Raw genomic sequence first — 14,291 nt, 5'->3', positions numbered from 1 at the left:
AAGGAAGAAGAGAAAACACGTGTCTGGGCTCTTGCTTGATTAAAAAAAAGAGGAATATCTTATAATGTTTTAAAGGAGAGAACAGGAAATTTATTATAGCCTTTTTAAAAAAAACAAACAAATCCAAAATGCTTCCAGACTGTGCGAGAGGCAGAGGGTTCCCAAAGAGAGGCTTATCACAGAGGGTTCTCCTGGGGCCCATAAGGCCTGGACCACAGGATGAGCTAATATTCCTATAAAGAAGGGGTGGGGTTGCCGTTAATGTGGAGAACCTCCAATGGAGCGAAAACATCTCAGTTCATGAGGTGATCAGGGCGATTTAAAGCAATGAATTATTATTTATTAATAAAAAAATTAAAAAAAATAAATACCAAAATTGACCATTTTCCTACTAAAAACGCTGTTCTTGTTGGCCCAGCCTTTCAATGGGGAGAGTGAATGAAAATGATTCACTTCACCACCGCCGCCGCCGCCGCCGCCGCCGCCCCCCAAATATGTAGTCGCCAAGTTGTTTTGACCCCTTAAAAGGCGCAGCGGCCGCTTCTCGAGGCGAGCGCAGGAGGAAAGAAAGAAGGACTGCGGCTGCTTTAAGACGCCCGAGCAGCAACAACAACAACTGGCCCTTCCGAGTGGGAGGGAGGGAAGAAGGAGGAGGAGGAGGAGGAGGAGAGGGGAGGTCTGGCAGGATGAGCGAATGGCAGCTTTTACGCAGAGGCTCGTCTCACCTGCTGAAACGCGCCTCGCCCCGTTCCGAGCGGAGCCTTCGCCATCCTGCTCTTCATCCCGTCCGCGGCGGCGGCGACGACGTCCTCGACCTCCGTCCGGCTTCCTTTTTTGGGGGGGCTTTTTTCGCGTCTCCGTTTGATTTAATGCGAGCGATCCAACATTGGTGGGGGTAGTACCCGTCTCACCATGCCCTCTGCCCGCGGATCGCCTCTGCCACAGTAGGCGAACACACACACACACACACACACACACAAAAAAAAGCAGCTACCGAGCACCCACACACACGCGCACAAGCACAAAAATCACAAGTTTGTGCCTCTGCGAAATTCTCGGGATAACCGGTTGGCGTCTGCTGCTTTTTTCCACCCTCCCACTCCTCTTCATTGGGGAAGGAGACACTTTCACAAGGATGGATACCGTCTCCGCGAGCCCGCTGGATCGGCTTCACATTTGAGAGGAGCCGCCGATTCCTCGACACTTGCTGGACAACAAAACACGATGGCAAGATTTTGGATTTCTGCAGTTTCCGGGGGAGTAGAAGAGGCCCGCGTCGATGCTTGACGAGGAAACAATTCCCGCAGCAGCACCAGGAGGAGGAACAGGCACCTACAGAATTCCCATTCTTTTTTCCTTTTTCCCTTTCTCCCTCTCTCTATCTTTTGCATGAGCAAAAATACACCCGAGCCCCGCTAGAGCAAAAAGAAGTGACGGGCGCGTATACAGAGACACACAGCCGCCAACTATGGAGCACACTGGCATCGAGGAGGTGAACCAGACGCACCAGCAGCAGCATGAGCCCATCAGCTTCGGCATCGACCAGATCCTCAACAGCTCGGAGCAGTCGAGCGGCTGCCAGATGCTGCCCAACCGGACCGGGGAGCCGGATTACGCGCTGGCCACCAACGTCTACGGCAACGGCTACAACAGCGTCTACAACCCGGCCTGCTCCATGGCGGCGGCGGCGGCGCTGGCCGGCTCCTACAACGTCAACATGAACATGAACGTCAGCATGAACATGAACGTCAACGTGAACTCGGGCGGCGCCGGCGGGGTGATCCGGGTGCCGGCGCACAGACCCATGCCGCCTCCGCCGACGACGACGAGCGCAGCCGCGGCGGCGGCGGCCGCAGCTGCCGCCGCTGCGGCGCCGCATCCCCCGACGACGCACCCGGCCGGCATCGGAGCCGGGATCCCGTCCGTGCCCGGCATGGGGATGGGCAACGCGGCCAACTTCACCTTCCCCTGGATGGAGAGTAGCAGGAGGTTCGCCAAGGACAGACTCACAGGTAACTGGCGTGTATGTGAGTTTGTGTTTGTGTTTGTGTGCAACTCACACACCTTCCTGCAGAGTTGTTGCACTTCACTGGCCTCGCAGTTCGTGGGTGGAGGTTGAAACATTTTGGGTGATTTTCATTTTTATTCAAACGGTGCCAAATGAGTGAAGGGGGCTTGACCTTTTTATCTCTAGTCTGTAGATCTGCAATGACATTACACACACACACACACACACACACACACACACACACACACACACACACACACACACACACACACGTATGCACTCACAGAGTAGACTTGGATTTTTATGAAGCTGGAAGGCCAGAGTGACAAACGACGGCAGCTATTGACTCGGACGTGCTGATGAATCAGTATTGGAACATCACTCTCCATTTACAGCGGATGACGGATAACCACGTTCACTGTCCGCTCATGAGATTGAATGATTCTTTATTGTTATTATTATTTTGGTTCTTTAATTTTGGTTCTCTCTGAGCCAAGCACAGAGATGAATCTGAATCTTGAAATAAATAAAAAAAAGAAAGTGTAACTGGTATAAAATATTATTATTATTATTATTATTATTATTATTATTATTATTATTATTATTATTATTATTATTATTATTATGCTGCAGTATCACGGCCAGTATAAAGTTACAGTTCACAGTTCCAAACCTCTTTGCTTATATGTGACTGGGATTCATGGAGACCATAAATCTCAACTCACTGGCCCGATTCAGATAATTAAAAAAAATAAAATAATAATGGTACATTTATTAACAGGACACCAAAAACCAACGATGCAACGATGGTATCTTCGTGGAAGTGGTAATATTTGTTTTAAGTCTATTTGAGGAATGATGTTTGACAGTGATCATCATTTTTTCACTTCAAGGTATCCATCCTTCTTTTGTTGACGCCTTATTTAAAAGGAAAACAAATCAGATGAGTTCCATTTTCATAATCTCGCACTAGATCCCAGTTGATTGAGTTGTTTGTTTTTTTTATACGCGCAATACAGGCGCGTAAAAGTGCTGTCTCAATTTCACAGTTTCTGATGGCTTCATTTCGTAGCACTAATTTTCTGCAAAAAAAAAAATGTTGATGGAATTGATGTGTGTTTTAAAGTGCTGGAGACGTAAATAACGCACTTCACTGGAATTCATCTATTCTGTATTCATGCCTGGACCAGCACATTTATCAACACAGTTCGCTAGCAGCGCGTTGTGACTTAGCAGAATGCTAAAATGCCCTTTGCTCTTTATTCAAAGATAAAAATACGTTAAAATAATAGCATTTTCTTTATTATTTTTATTTTTTGTAACATTGACCGTAGTGGTGGACTTGGGTACTTTTGGATTTTCTTTTCTTTATTTCTGTTTGTTTTTAAACATCACACTGGCTCCTTCACTCCCTGCATGGCTGAGTGTGTTTCCCCTTCATGACCTCACCGTCATGCAGGTGAAAATGAAGAACATGGTAGATGCGCTGCCCTCGACACCTCCTCCCTCCCCCGTCTATTAAATATTCACTATTCTGAGTGTTGTTGGTTTTTTTTTAGGCCAATTCCAGATCAATTATTAAATAGTGGTGGAGGAGGTGGAGGAGGAGGCGGTGATGGAGTGGGAGGGGTGTCAACTGCAAGCGGATACAGTGTAAATAGGCTTATCAATTCCACTCATGGTCACAGAGGGCCGCTCGTTTCATTGCCGCCTGCTTCGTGTCGCTGTAATTATTTCGCAGCTGATATCATTCAGCTGTATTGATCAGCACGGGCTCTCTGTCACACACACACACACACACACGCGGTCCAGATATAGCCTGCTGTGTAAAATCAACCGGACTATCATCTGTCTGACGGGCTGAGCTCGGCTCCGAATGTTTAGTGAATGCGTTTTGATTGTTTGTTTGTTTATTTATTTTCTATTTTCATTTGTAATAAAAGACATCTTGGATTTTCCCCTCCTTTCGCTCCCTACTCTCCTCCCTCCGTTCTCTGATTAAACTTTGGAGGGAATCACTGAAGCCATCCGAGATTTGCTGATCAATGGTCGTAAAGACTGAAAGCACTGTTGCTTATTCATTTTTATAACTCTTATTTTTCATCGATTTTTCACGATGCTAATGCAAAAAAATAAAAAAATAAAAAATAGAACCAATACTTGTCATTTAGCCTCCAGAAATAGATAATAATGAAAACATGCACTGTCATAGGGATCAACTGGACAGGAGTAACGATAAGTCATTAAATAGATCAATTATGTCTCTGAATAACTATTATAGGTATACACGATTATTATTATTATTATTATTATTATTATTATTATTATTATTATTATTATTATACTTTTTTTTTCATTTTGTCCTAATAAATAAAATAAAAAAATTAAAATACAGAGTAACATGGCTCATATTCCAACAAAAAATATTCCTACTGTCTACGTGATATAATTTTAGATTAGAATATGAAGAACAATTATATGTTTTCCAGATCACATCCATTCTAATACATGTATATATATATATATATATATATATATATATATATATATATATATATATATATATAGTGCAGAAGATTTGTAGGAAAACATTAATGTGTCTCCTGCTGCACCGTGTCTGGGTGTTAATGGCCGCAGTGCAGGGACATCACACGTCTTTCTAATATCATCGCCTCGCGCGTCGTCGCTGCAGCGGCGCCTTCTCCGTGTTTTCATGGCGCCCTGAGTCTCGCCGTGCAACCGAAAAACACCGGTGCCGCCTTTTGTCCTCTCCACTGTAATAAATAGCAATATATGTTCATGTTATATTTCAATATCCCCTTTAGAATCCTTCATGGATATATTTATTAGATTGCTGCCGAGGTAATATCCGCAGTGGGGAAGGGAGGCGCTGTCACCGCGAAGTGTTATTAAGTATAGATGGTTTTATTATGGGAAACATATTCTCCACGGTGGCATTTTATTCCGTGATATGCTTATGCTAAATTATATTACCCACGGAACACATTCACTATTTGCCTCTTCATCTGCTTTTGTCATTTGGATATGGGAAAGAAAAGGCCATTTTATTTTTATTTCTTTTTTTCCCCGCCGCCAGTTTATTGAAGCAGATTTTTCTCCCTCACAGATGTTACGATTTTCATTTTTTTTGGTTGCCTGCAGCAATTACAGGATTATTGTTGTTTGCTTAATTATTCTTGTCATATTAAAGTAATTAAAATCTTGGCTTTTTGGATTTAGACAATGCGAAATACAAAATGAGAATGAATAATGGATTTTTATTCATTTTTCTTTGATATCCTTTTTTCAGTTTATTTATCCAAATTTAAAACCTAAACATCGTTTATTATGAAAGCACAGCTCTGTTTGAGTGCAGTTAGGTGTTTTGTTGGTGCTGCTGAAACATCAGCCTTAAAATGAAAGGAACAGCAGCGACAACAGTTTTTTTTTTTTTCTAATAGCAATAATCAGTTAAATCTTTAATCCAACTATATATTCAATGAATAAATATTTGTTTGGGATACACCAGAAATGGCACAAATAAAATGAAATGAAATAAAAAAAAAAAAATAAACAACAGAATGTGAATAACTCCTCGAGGGGAAAAATATTCTGCATCGTGATAGTTAAGTTGTCATGTATGGAATTTCATGAAGACTGATGCTTTTGCACCAGGACTAATAATTTGCAGTTAGTTTTACATGTGAATGATTTATGGTTTTCTGTTATTACATTGGCTACGGTAATGACGACGGCTGGTGAACTTGGCAGCAAACGTGCAAAACCTTCAACCTTTTGGCCCAAACACTAAACACAACGCGCTGCTTCTCCGAGTCTAAGATGCTGCGAGCTCGTCATCTCCTCGATGCTGGTCCACCATTTTCTACTTGGGTTTCCCCCCGTCGAACGTGCTCGCATGTATGTGCCTGGTCCATTAGTTTAGCTGGCAGATGGCCTGAAATAGCCATCTAATGCAGCGTGATTCAGCCAGGGCTGCTGCTGCTGCTGCTGCTGCTGCTGCTGCTGCTGCTGCTGCTGCTGCTGCTGCTGATGCCAACAACAGGCCTGCAACACCCTGGCCTCCAGTGAGGCCACGAGAAAAGGAGCATTGAGGTTAAAATGCAGCTTTCGTATGTGCATAAGAACACCAGGACGCTATGGAGAACACAGGGGATGAGGTTTAAAAAGCACGCTTTTACTGCGTGAATGTAGCCTCTCATCGACATGGATTACGAGTCACGAGGTGGCGGAGGGAGAATCTTATAGGAACATCATGGGAAATCTGTCACCATAAAGTGATGATTAGAAGGCTGGATGGATCCCAGAAGGAATAGCAGAGGGATGCGATTACCTGATGTGCTCTGGGAGCACTGAAGCAGCTGATAATTTGAAATATGGCAATGATATAATGAGAAAAAATAAATACCGTAGATAAAAATATATACACTACCGGTCAAAAGTGTGGACACACCCTATGAATTTAATGTCTTTTCTTTCATTGTCATGACTGTCGACATTGCAGCTTCCCACTGAAGGCATCAAAACTACATATGAACACACATGGAATTATGCAGGAAACAATTAAAGCGTTAAATAACTCAAACACGTTTTATATTGAAATTCTTCAACAGCCACCTTTCATAAAAAGCATATTTAGAGTTATTGAATGCGTTTTCCTTTGCTGTATAATTACATGTATCTTGCTCATATTTTTGATGTCTTCAGTATGAAAGTACTAAAGATAAAGAAGAAACATTGCATTAGAGAGTGTGTCCATACTTTTGACTGCTGGTCTGTGCATGAAACAGAAAAAGCAACTGAAGAGATGAAACGTGGCTGTGTTTTCAGGCCACGTGTGATGTCAACTTTGTGTGACCTATACCGCAAACGGCAGCTATTCCTCCTCTTTTATTTTTATTTCCACTCATTTGCTCCACGCCTCAATTTGTTGCTCAGCAGCAATCGGGTGGGGGGGTCGGCAGCAGCTCCCTGGAAAAGAAAACACACGCAAAAAAAAAAAGAAAAAAAAAAAGGCAACGACTGGCAGCCACCGAACGGCTTCATGTTCCATCTCCCATCCAAATTGTCCTCATCTGTTTGGCAGATCATTGTTATTATATATTTTTTTCTTGATCAGGTTGCTCAGAGTCAGTGAGGGGGCCTCGGGGGACACCTGCGCAGATGTTTTCATATTCATTTTGGCTCCTGGTGAGCTTCACTGACAAAACAAAAACAAATAAACAAGGCTGTTAGACAGGAGGAGGAACAGCCGGGGAGAAGTGACACGCGCGCGCGCGCACACACACACACACACACACACACAAAGAGAGGTGCACACACACACTCTCTGAGGCAGCAAACACAAGCATGCTTCTTCTTCCTTTTTCCTTTTTCCTTTTTTTTTTTTAATTATTTATTAATTTCACTCTGTCATTTTTCTCACACTTGGCTTCCTCACTGTGCTGATGCGGCCTCGCCGACTGGATCCATGGCCTGAAACGATCGCGTTACACTTATCGACCTCCTGTTTACCCGCGGCTGACAAAATAGACAGGATTCATAGATATTTCATGATGCAGTGGATAAGCTGTTATTAATACCCAGAGATAAGTGCGTGGCAGTGTGTCTCTTTTCTCCTTTATTTCTCAAGAAAAGCTCAAATCATACGTCACGGAAACGTGGCATCCACATCTACAGACGTGTGTTTAATGCTGCATGAGAATAAAATAGCATTTTTTTTTTTTTTGGTGAATGAAAAGCTCCATTCAGACTTTGTGCCCAGATTCTCTGTCAATCTTCCTGCTGTTGATCCATCACGAGAGCTCCCAGTTTGTGTTTGATTTCATTGTCGAGCAGCGAGTTGTCATTTGTCTTCTCTGTTTTTTCCAGCAGTCGTCTGATTTTATTGCCAGAGACCCATTTAAAAAACTACTACATGTGTATGTATTTCCCTGAATGCTATCATAAGAAACAGGCCGTCCAGATGACATTAAGAGCAGACACTGCTCCTCATTCAGGCCTCGCAGTCATGTGATTAGTCGCTGTTGCAGGCGCCGGCGGCCGACTGCTGCTGCTGCTGCTGCTGCTGCTGTTGTGCTCCAGATGTGGGACCTCACTGTGTCTCCCCCTTTCCATTCAGGGGAGCAGGCAGAGGAGAGCCGAGTCGGAGAGGCCACAGGGGTTCCGGGGCCCGCCGGGTCCCTCTGTCCTCTCCCCAAGGGAGACATCGGCAGGGTCCCCGTCTGGAGCACTGTGGAGACTTTAGCCAAATGCTATTACCCCGAGCTGGCTCACCTGCGAGACAGTGGCAATGGCCTCCTCGCTGACTATGCTTTCCCAAAGGGGGCGTGTCCAGGTGAGTCAGCCTCTGCCCCGCCTCCTCAACCTTCAACATCACTCTTTTTTTTTCTTCCTCAGGGAAATGTGCTTTGTTTCTTCCTGTGTCTTGTGTCTTGAAGTGTTTTTGGAACAGATGTTAAAAAAAATATGTACACTAAAAGTCACTGACAGTCAGGCAGACTACCTTAAATACCAGGCTTCCTTGAACATTTTACCCTCTGGACCTTTAAGACAAAGTTGAAAAACATATATATATTTTTTAAACAGCCTGAGCCAAAACGAGCAAACTCGTTTTGGCGCGTTTTTTTTTTAATCAGTTTTTCAAATGAACACTAAAGCTAACCTGACCTTGCGTTTGCAGCCTGAAGCTGCAACCCGCCAAGTCCAATGCCACACAAATTCATTTGCGTGTTCCTTGTATTTTATTCTCTCCCCCCTCCCCGCTGCAGCCGCCCTCTCTCCGTTCTCCGTGACCCGCCGAATCGGACACCCGTACCAGAACCGGACACCGCCCAAGAGGAAAAAGCCGCGCACCTCCTTCAGCCGGGTGCAGATCTGCGAGCTGGAGAAGCGCTTCCACCGGCAGAAGTACCTGGCGTCGGCCGAGCGGGCCACCCTGGCCAAGGCCCTGAAGATGACGGACGCACAAGTGAAGACCTGGTTTCAGAACAGACGGACAAAATGGCGGTAAGATGGCACTCTTTCCTTCCTTCTTTCCTTCCTTCCTTCCTTCCTTCCTTCCTTTCTGCCGTCCTTCCTTCCATCCTTCCTTATTTCCTTCTTTCCTTTCCTTCCCTTCTTCCTTCCTTTCTGTTGTTCTTCCATCCTTTTTTCCTTTCCTTCCATCCTACCTTCATTTCCTCCCTCCCTCCCTTTCTTCCTTCCTTCCTTTTGCAATTCCTTCCTTCCTTCCTTCCTTCCATCCCCCCTTCCTTCCTGCCCTCAGATTTGGATCATTTACCCTCTTGCAAGCTCATTAAAAGGGCTGTTTTTGCTTCCAGCAGTCGCCCCTTCCAACATTTCCCCCCGTGTAAAATTCTGGCAGACGGTGGACTGACAAAAATAAATAATTCTAGGCTGCGGACACAACTCGCAGCATTGTGCTTAACCCCGACTAGCACTCCAGGGCCGGTTCACTTGAGCGAGCACAATCACTGCTGAGCCTCCCTGAAAGTCCTTTTAGAAAAGCTGCTGTCCGAAGCAATCCGGGAATCACTCACACAGGAGGGATTGATTGCCAGGTTGGGTTGGGTTGGGCAACACACACACACACACACACACACACACACACACACACACACACACACACACACACACACACACACACACACACTCATTCACTTCATTCTAACTGCTGTTTACAGCCATTTGGAGCTAAATGAGTAGGGAATCAAATTAAGAGGCCCTGCCCGTAGTTAAAGGGACAGGACGCATATTTCAAAAGCATATTACAAACGACTAAATGACCTCTTAATGTTTAAAGCGTCCTAAAGGTTTTCAGAATGAGTTTTCAATTTAATACACACAGAGGGCACTTTACAGTCTCTCTCTCTCTCTCTCTCTCTCTCTCTCTCTCTGTTTTTTTTTTTTTTAATTTTTTTATAGCGATTGTCTTTAATAGACAAATTATATTTAAGATTTGGTTTAAACTGCACAAATTGCGAATTAATTTGAAGAAATCCACGCGGCAGCATCCACTTTCAGCCAACAGGCTGCGAGACATTTCTCACTTTGACGTGAATTTGCGAGACTGAAGGGCTTGTCACGCGTAACGAGGGAATTGGCTGGAATCAATCAATGGGTTTATTTATTTATATATTTATTTTGTCTCTGTCCTGCTCGTTCTGCGGAGATTTATTCCTTCTCCCCGTAGCGTGCACCCCGATAGGACGAGGCATGAGGGATGTCTTTGCGTGACGACTACGCGAGTAACAAGAGGATGATCGAATCAGCAGCCAGGGGAATCGGATTATGATAATGCTGTTAACAATAATGTGTGGCTAATGGATGGAGGCTGGCGTGCATGAAAGAGTGTTTCAGAGGTGTGCGCTTCCTGCCGGTGATTTCTACCATTTGCATTTTATTGTTGGATGTTTTTTTTTTTCTGAAGGGATCGCTTTATGTATTAACAGATGTGTACATTTGAATATGAAAGATTCGAGGTCTTTTAAATTGTCATTATGAAAGCATAAAGAGCTTTTGACGAGTATCTTGGATTTTCATAGACATACTGTATAGCACATTTAACTGAATTTAAAAATAAGAATTTATACGATTGAGTCCGCACTGATGGTGATGTCTTTTTTTTGGGGGGGGGACGACAACAACAACAACACTCATTTAAATGTAAATGTTTGCCATGGAGTTGAGGTGAAACGTTGTGTTTTCTTTAATCTTAACAAAGGGAGCTGGTGAGATTTTGAGCGAATGAATTCCTGCTTGATCCATCTTGAAAAGAATAGTTTTTAGATGGTCAGAGTTGGACCGGACCAATCAACTTCCGCTTTTGAACAAAGAGGCGGGGCCTCCAGGATGAATTCCCTTGTGACAACAGGAAGCTCCTGCTAGCTTGTAGACAATCGCGGTGGTTGGCACTCGAGAAGAAATCTGATTGGTCGTTTTGAAAGTCGAGTTGATTAAGGGTCAAACAGGAGTTTTGGCCAATCACCTTCCAGTGTCTTTCTGAGAGTTTGGCTCCGGAAATCCTGTCAATCTAAAGCGAATTTCCTCACGCTCGTCCCGCAGGAGCTTCAGTGTGTCGGCGTTCAGCTCCGCTGCCGTTCATCGCGAATACTTTGCTACTCAAACGCGGCCTCTTCCCCCATCTACAGGGCATTCTAAACACACCGTCCCTCCACTTCTCAGCACGGCGAACGCTATTAGCAGCAGCGGCAGCAGCAGCAGCAGCAGCTGTCTGAGCGCGCGCACTAGATTTTATTGTTGACATATGCTCGGACAGAAAAGCAACCCGAGTGGAGCGTGTTTGCGGGGCCGTCAGTCACGTCTGAACCTCACGCACACCTGTCACTCACTCGCATCAGCTGCCGTGAGGCCCGGAGCTGAAATAAACGGCGCAGGTGTTGCGATGAGACCGAATACGTTTTTAAAGGCTCGTTTGAAGGAGGCCGCATTTCTTTTCACGCGCGTATTGACGTCTTTTTTTCTTTTTCTTTTTACTGCACAGTTATTATTATTTATTTATTTAATTAATTCAAGACTTCAGATTTACATTGAAAGAAGAGTTTAGGGCTTTTTACAGCAGCGGCGGAACATATTTTTAATTATTAATTATTTTTTTTGTTGAGCTGCTCACTGGTAATTAGACATTGCACTCAGATGAGGACATCACACTACATACACAGCAAGACTTTTACTTTTTTATTTGTTCAGTATTTTATTTCTGACCATTTTCTGCATTGTGAACAAAGAGAAACCAGCTGTGGTACGGTTTTGTGGTTGACTTTATGCTTGCTTTATTTTTCTTGGTTCATTGGTTGATATGTTTGTTTGCAAAAGTAGAAAGGAGAAAGAAAAAATCTCATATCTCAAAACCAAAAATAAATAAAAAATTTTGTCATTTTGTGTTCTGCATGCAAATATTCTTGCATGATGAACTTGAATTCTGTCCAGATTGTCAAAGAGGTCTTGCGTCTTCCTTAATTTGGGCCTTCCCTTCCTTCCATGTCTCCCCCCCCAGAAGGCAGACGGCCGAGGAGAGGGAAGCCGAGCGGCAGCAGGCCAACCGGCTGATGCTGCAGCTCCAGCAGGAGGCCTTCCAGAAGACGCTGAGCCAGCCGCTGCAGCCCGACCCGCTCTGCCTGCACAACTCCTCCTTGTACGCCCTGCAGAACCTGCAGCCCTGGGCAGAAGAAAATAAGGTGACCTCCGTCACCTCCGTGGCATCTGTGGTGTGAATGTGTGTGTTGTAGTGAAACAGGGGCGGGAGGGGTGAGAAGGTAGAGGGAAAGGAAGCCAGGAAGCGCGCGGCCGTGTCTGACGTTCAAAAAACGCAGGGGGAAGAAGAAAGGGGGAAGAAAGAAAAAAAGAAAGAGGCATGCTTTGAAAAGAACCGGAGCGTTTAGATTGGACTCCGCGTCACAAGGGAGCTGTTGGTGTTATTTGAAATATCTGAAGTGTGTTGAGTCCGTTTTTTGCCCCCCCACCCCCAATTTTTTCGCTGCCCTCACACCACGTTTCCGCTTTCCCTTCAGCTGACTGTCTAAAAGGGAGAGGAGGGCACTTTATCCACAAGTGCCGGGACTCAAACGGGACACCTCTGTACATGCCCCGACTATGAAGACTTGCCCCCGACTTCACCTCCCCCACCCCACCCCTCCCCCCACCACCCTATTTCACCCTCCAGATCCCCGAGGCGCCCCAGAGACTTTGTGCCGAACGACGGCACAAAAATAAAATGAAAAAAAAAAAAGAAAGACCTCCTGTTTTATTTCACTTTTGACTTTGTACAACGTAGTAAATGCATGTTTCAATCCCCCCTCCCCCCTTCTTTTTCTGTGTGCACTGCTCAGCCATCGCGTTGGATCGCGGCGGTCGAGCAGCAGAGGACTGGCGGAAAAACCTGCGATGGCCGAATTTCCTCATTCTGTTCAATTTAAAGGTGTTTTATATTAAATGATATTGTGACTTTTTGAAAAAGATGACACGGCTCTCTGTTGTTGTTGTTATTATTTTTTTTCTTTACTTCACTCTGTCTGTCCGCCTCAATAACAGGCCAGTGGAGCTAGTTAAGCTCTCTGGATTTCGGCCACGATTAGACATTAAAGTTTCAAACCCCCCAAAGGTAAGATACCATCAAAGTGTATTAAAAGGAAAAGCGCAATATATATTTTTAATGCGTAAAAAGAAATGCTGACCGGAGTTCCAGGTGTTATCTGGAGGGAGGGTTTTGCTGGAAACCCCCCCCCCCCCCCCCCCGCTGTGATCAGGGGTGATGAAAAAAGAAACTCACCTCGGGGGCGAATGACGGGAATCATTGATGATGCAGATGCACAAACTAGGCCCCAAGATGTTGTAAAGTGTGAGGAAACACTGCAGGGAGGCGCCGCATGAAGCACATTCAGTTGAGCAAGTAACAAAAAAGTGTAATTTTCCTTCCAGCTCCGCCAGTGTTGGACACACTGGATGTGTCGCAGCACGTGATTGGCGGGAGGGGGGGGCATTTACTTTTGTAAACAGTCATCACGTATTTCACAACGTTGCAACCTATAAAGTGTTTCCGTCACTCAAGTGAAAGAGATTCTTTTTCTTTGCGTGAGTCAAAAGTAATTTCTAAGAGGCGGGAAAATAAGTAACACGTTGCGACGCTCTAGTTTTTCGCAAAATAAAAGTGATTTGCAGGTGTTTCCATTGAATGGTGTGAAGCGCTTAAGCTGTAATTCTTGCAAATCTCGTCCCACTGCTGTTTGTTGTTGTTTTTTTGTTTTTTTTATGTTTGTTTGCTGTCAAGAATGGTTGCTATATTTTTCTCTTTGATTACTTGCAGAAAATATTCTATCTTCTCCTCCATCCAAACATAACGCGCCATTTTCACTTGAAGTGAACTGGTCACATGACCGCGTACGTCACATCCACTGACGTGTAAATGCGAAAAAAGATATACCCCTATATGGATACGTCTGAAAAACCACCTCATGAGGGCAAAAAAAACAAACCTTTTGGCCATATTTGAGTGGCTTTTCCAAGTTTCGTTGTTTCCGTTACCAGTTTTTTTATTGTGATATTTATGTTTTGCACAATTCTAGGGGTAATCAAAAAGCAGCTACTGATGGGTGTCATGTCCCAAATTGGACCTGAACTCATCCAGTGTGACGCTGGAGACTTGGCGCTCAGTGTTTTTCTTCGCTCACTTGTGCTCAGGTGTGAAAAAAGAAAATCAACTGCGGCGAAGTGATGCGTCACAGTAAACAGGAAGCCTCGTCTATCT

The 14,291-nt window shown here is 44.5% G+C and overlaps 1 protein-coding gene across 4 annotated transcripts; it reads left to right on the top strand.

The window, feature by feature from the left end:
- The first annotated feature begins 686 nt into the window (after positions 1–686).
- On the top strand, positions 687–13,004 carry tlx2 (T cell leukemia homeobox 2). 4 transcript variants are annotated; one of them, XM_076048175.1, is made up of 5 exons: positions 689–2,012; positions 8,160–8,363; positions 8,797–9,034; positions 12,045–12,225; positions 12,559–13,004. In XM_076048175.1, the coding sequence occupies exons 1-5, from the start codon at positions 1,469–1,471 to the stop codon at positions 12,568–12,570; spliced, it is 1,179 nt and encodes a 392-aa protein (XP_075904290.1). In that variant the 5' UTR covers positions 689–1,468; the 3' UTR covers positions 12,571–13,004. The 4 variants fall into 4 exon arrangements, with proteins under 4 accessions (XP_075904291.1, XP_075904290.1, XP_075904288.1 ...); XM_076048174.1 differs by having other exon boundaries at positions 691–2,012; positions 8,148–8,363; XM_076048173.1 differs by lacking the exon at positions 12,559–13,004 and having other exon boundaries at positions 8,148–8,363; positions 12,045–12,552.
- Positions 13,005–14,291: the final 1,287 nt, after the last annotated feature.

Source organism: Nelusetta ayraudi, unplaced genomic scaffold (genome assembly GCF_046127955.1).
Source record: "Nelusetta ayraudi isolate G7.1 ecotype Tasmania unplaced genomic scaffold, CSIRO-AGI_Nayr_v1 ptg000097l, whole genome shotgun sequence".
NCBI lineage: Eukaryota > Metazoa > Chordata > Actinopteri > Tetraodontiformes > Monacanthidae > Nelusetta > Nelusetta ayraudi.
This window is presented reverse-complemented; position numbering and strand designations above follow the sequence as displayed.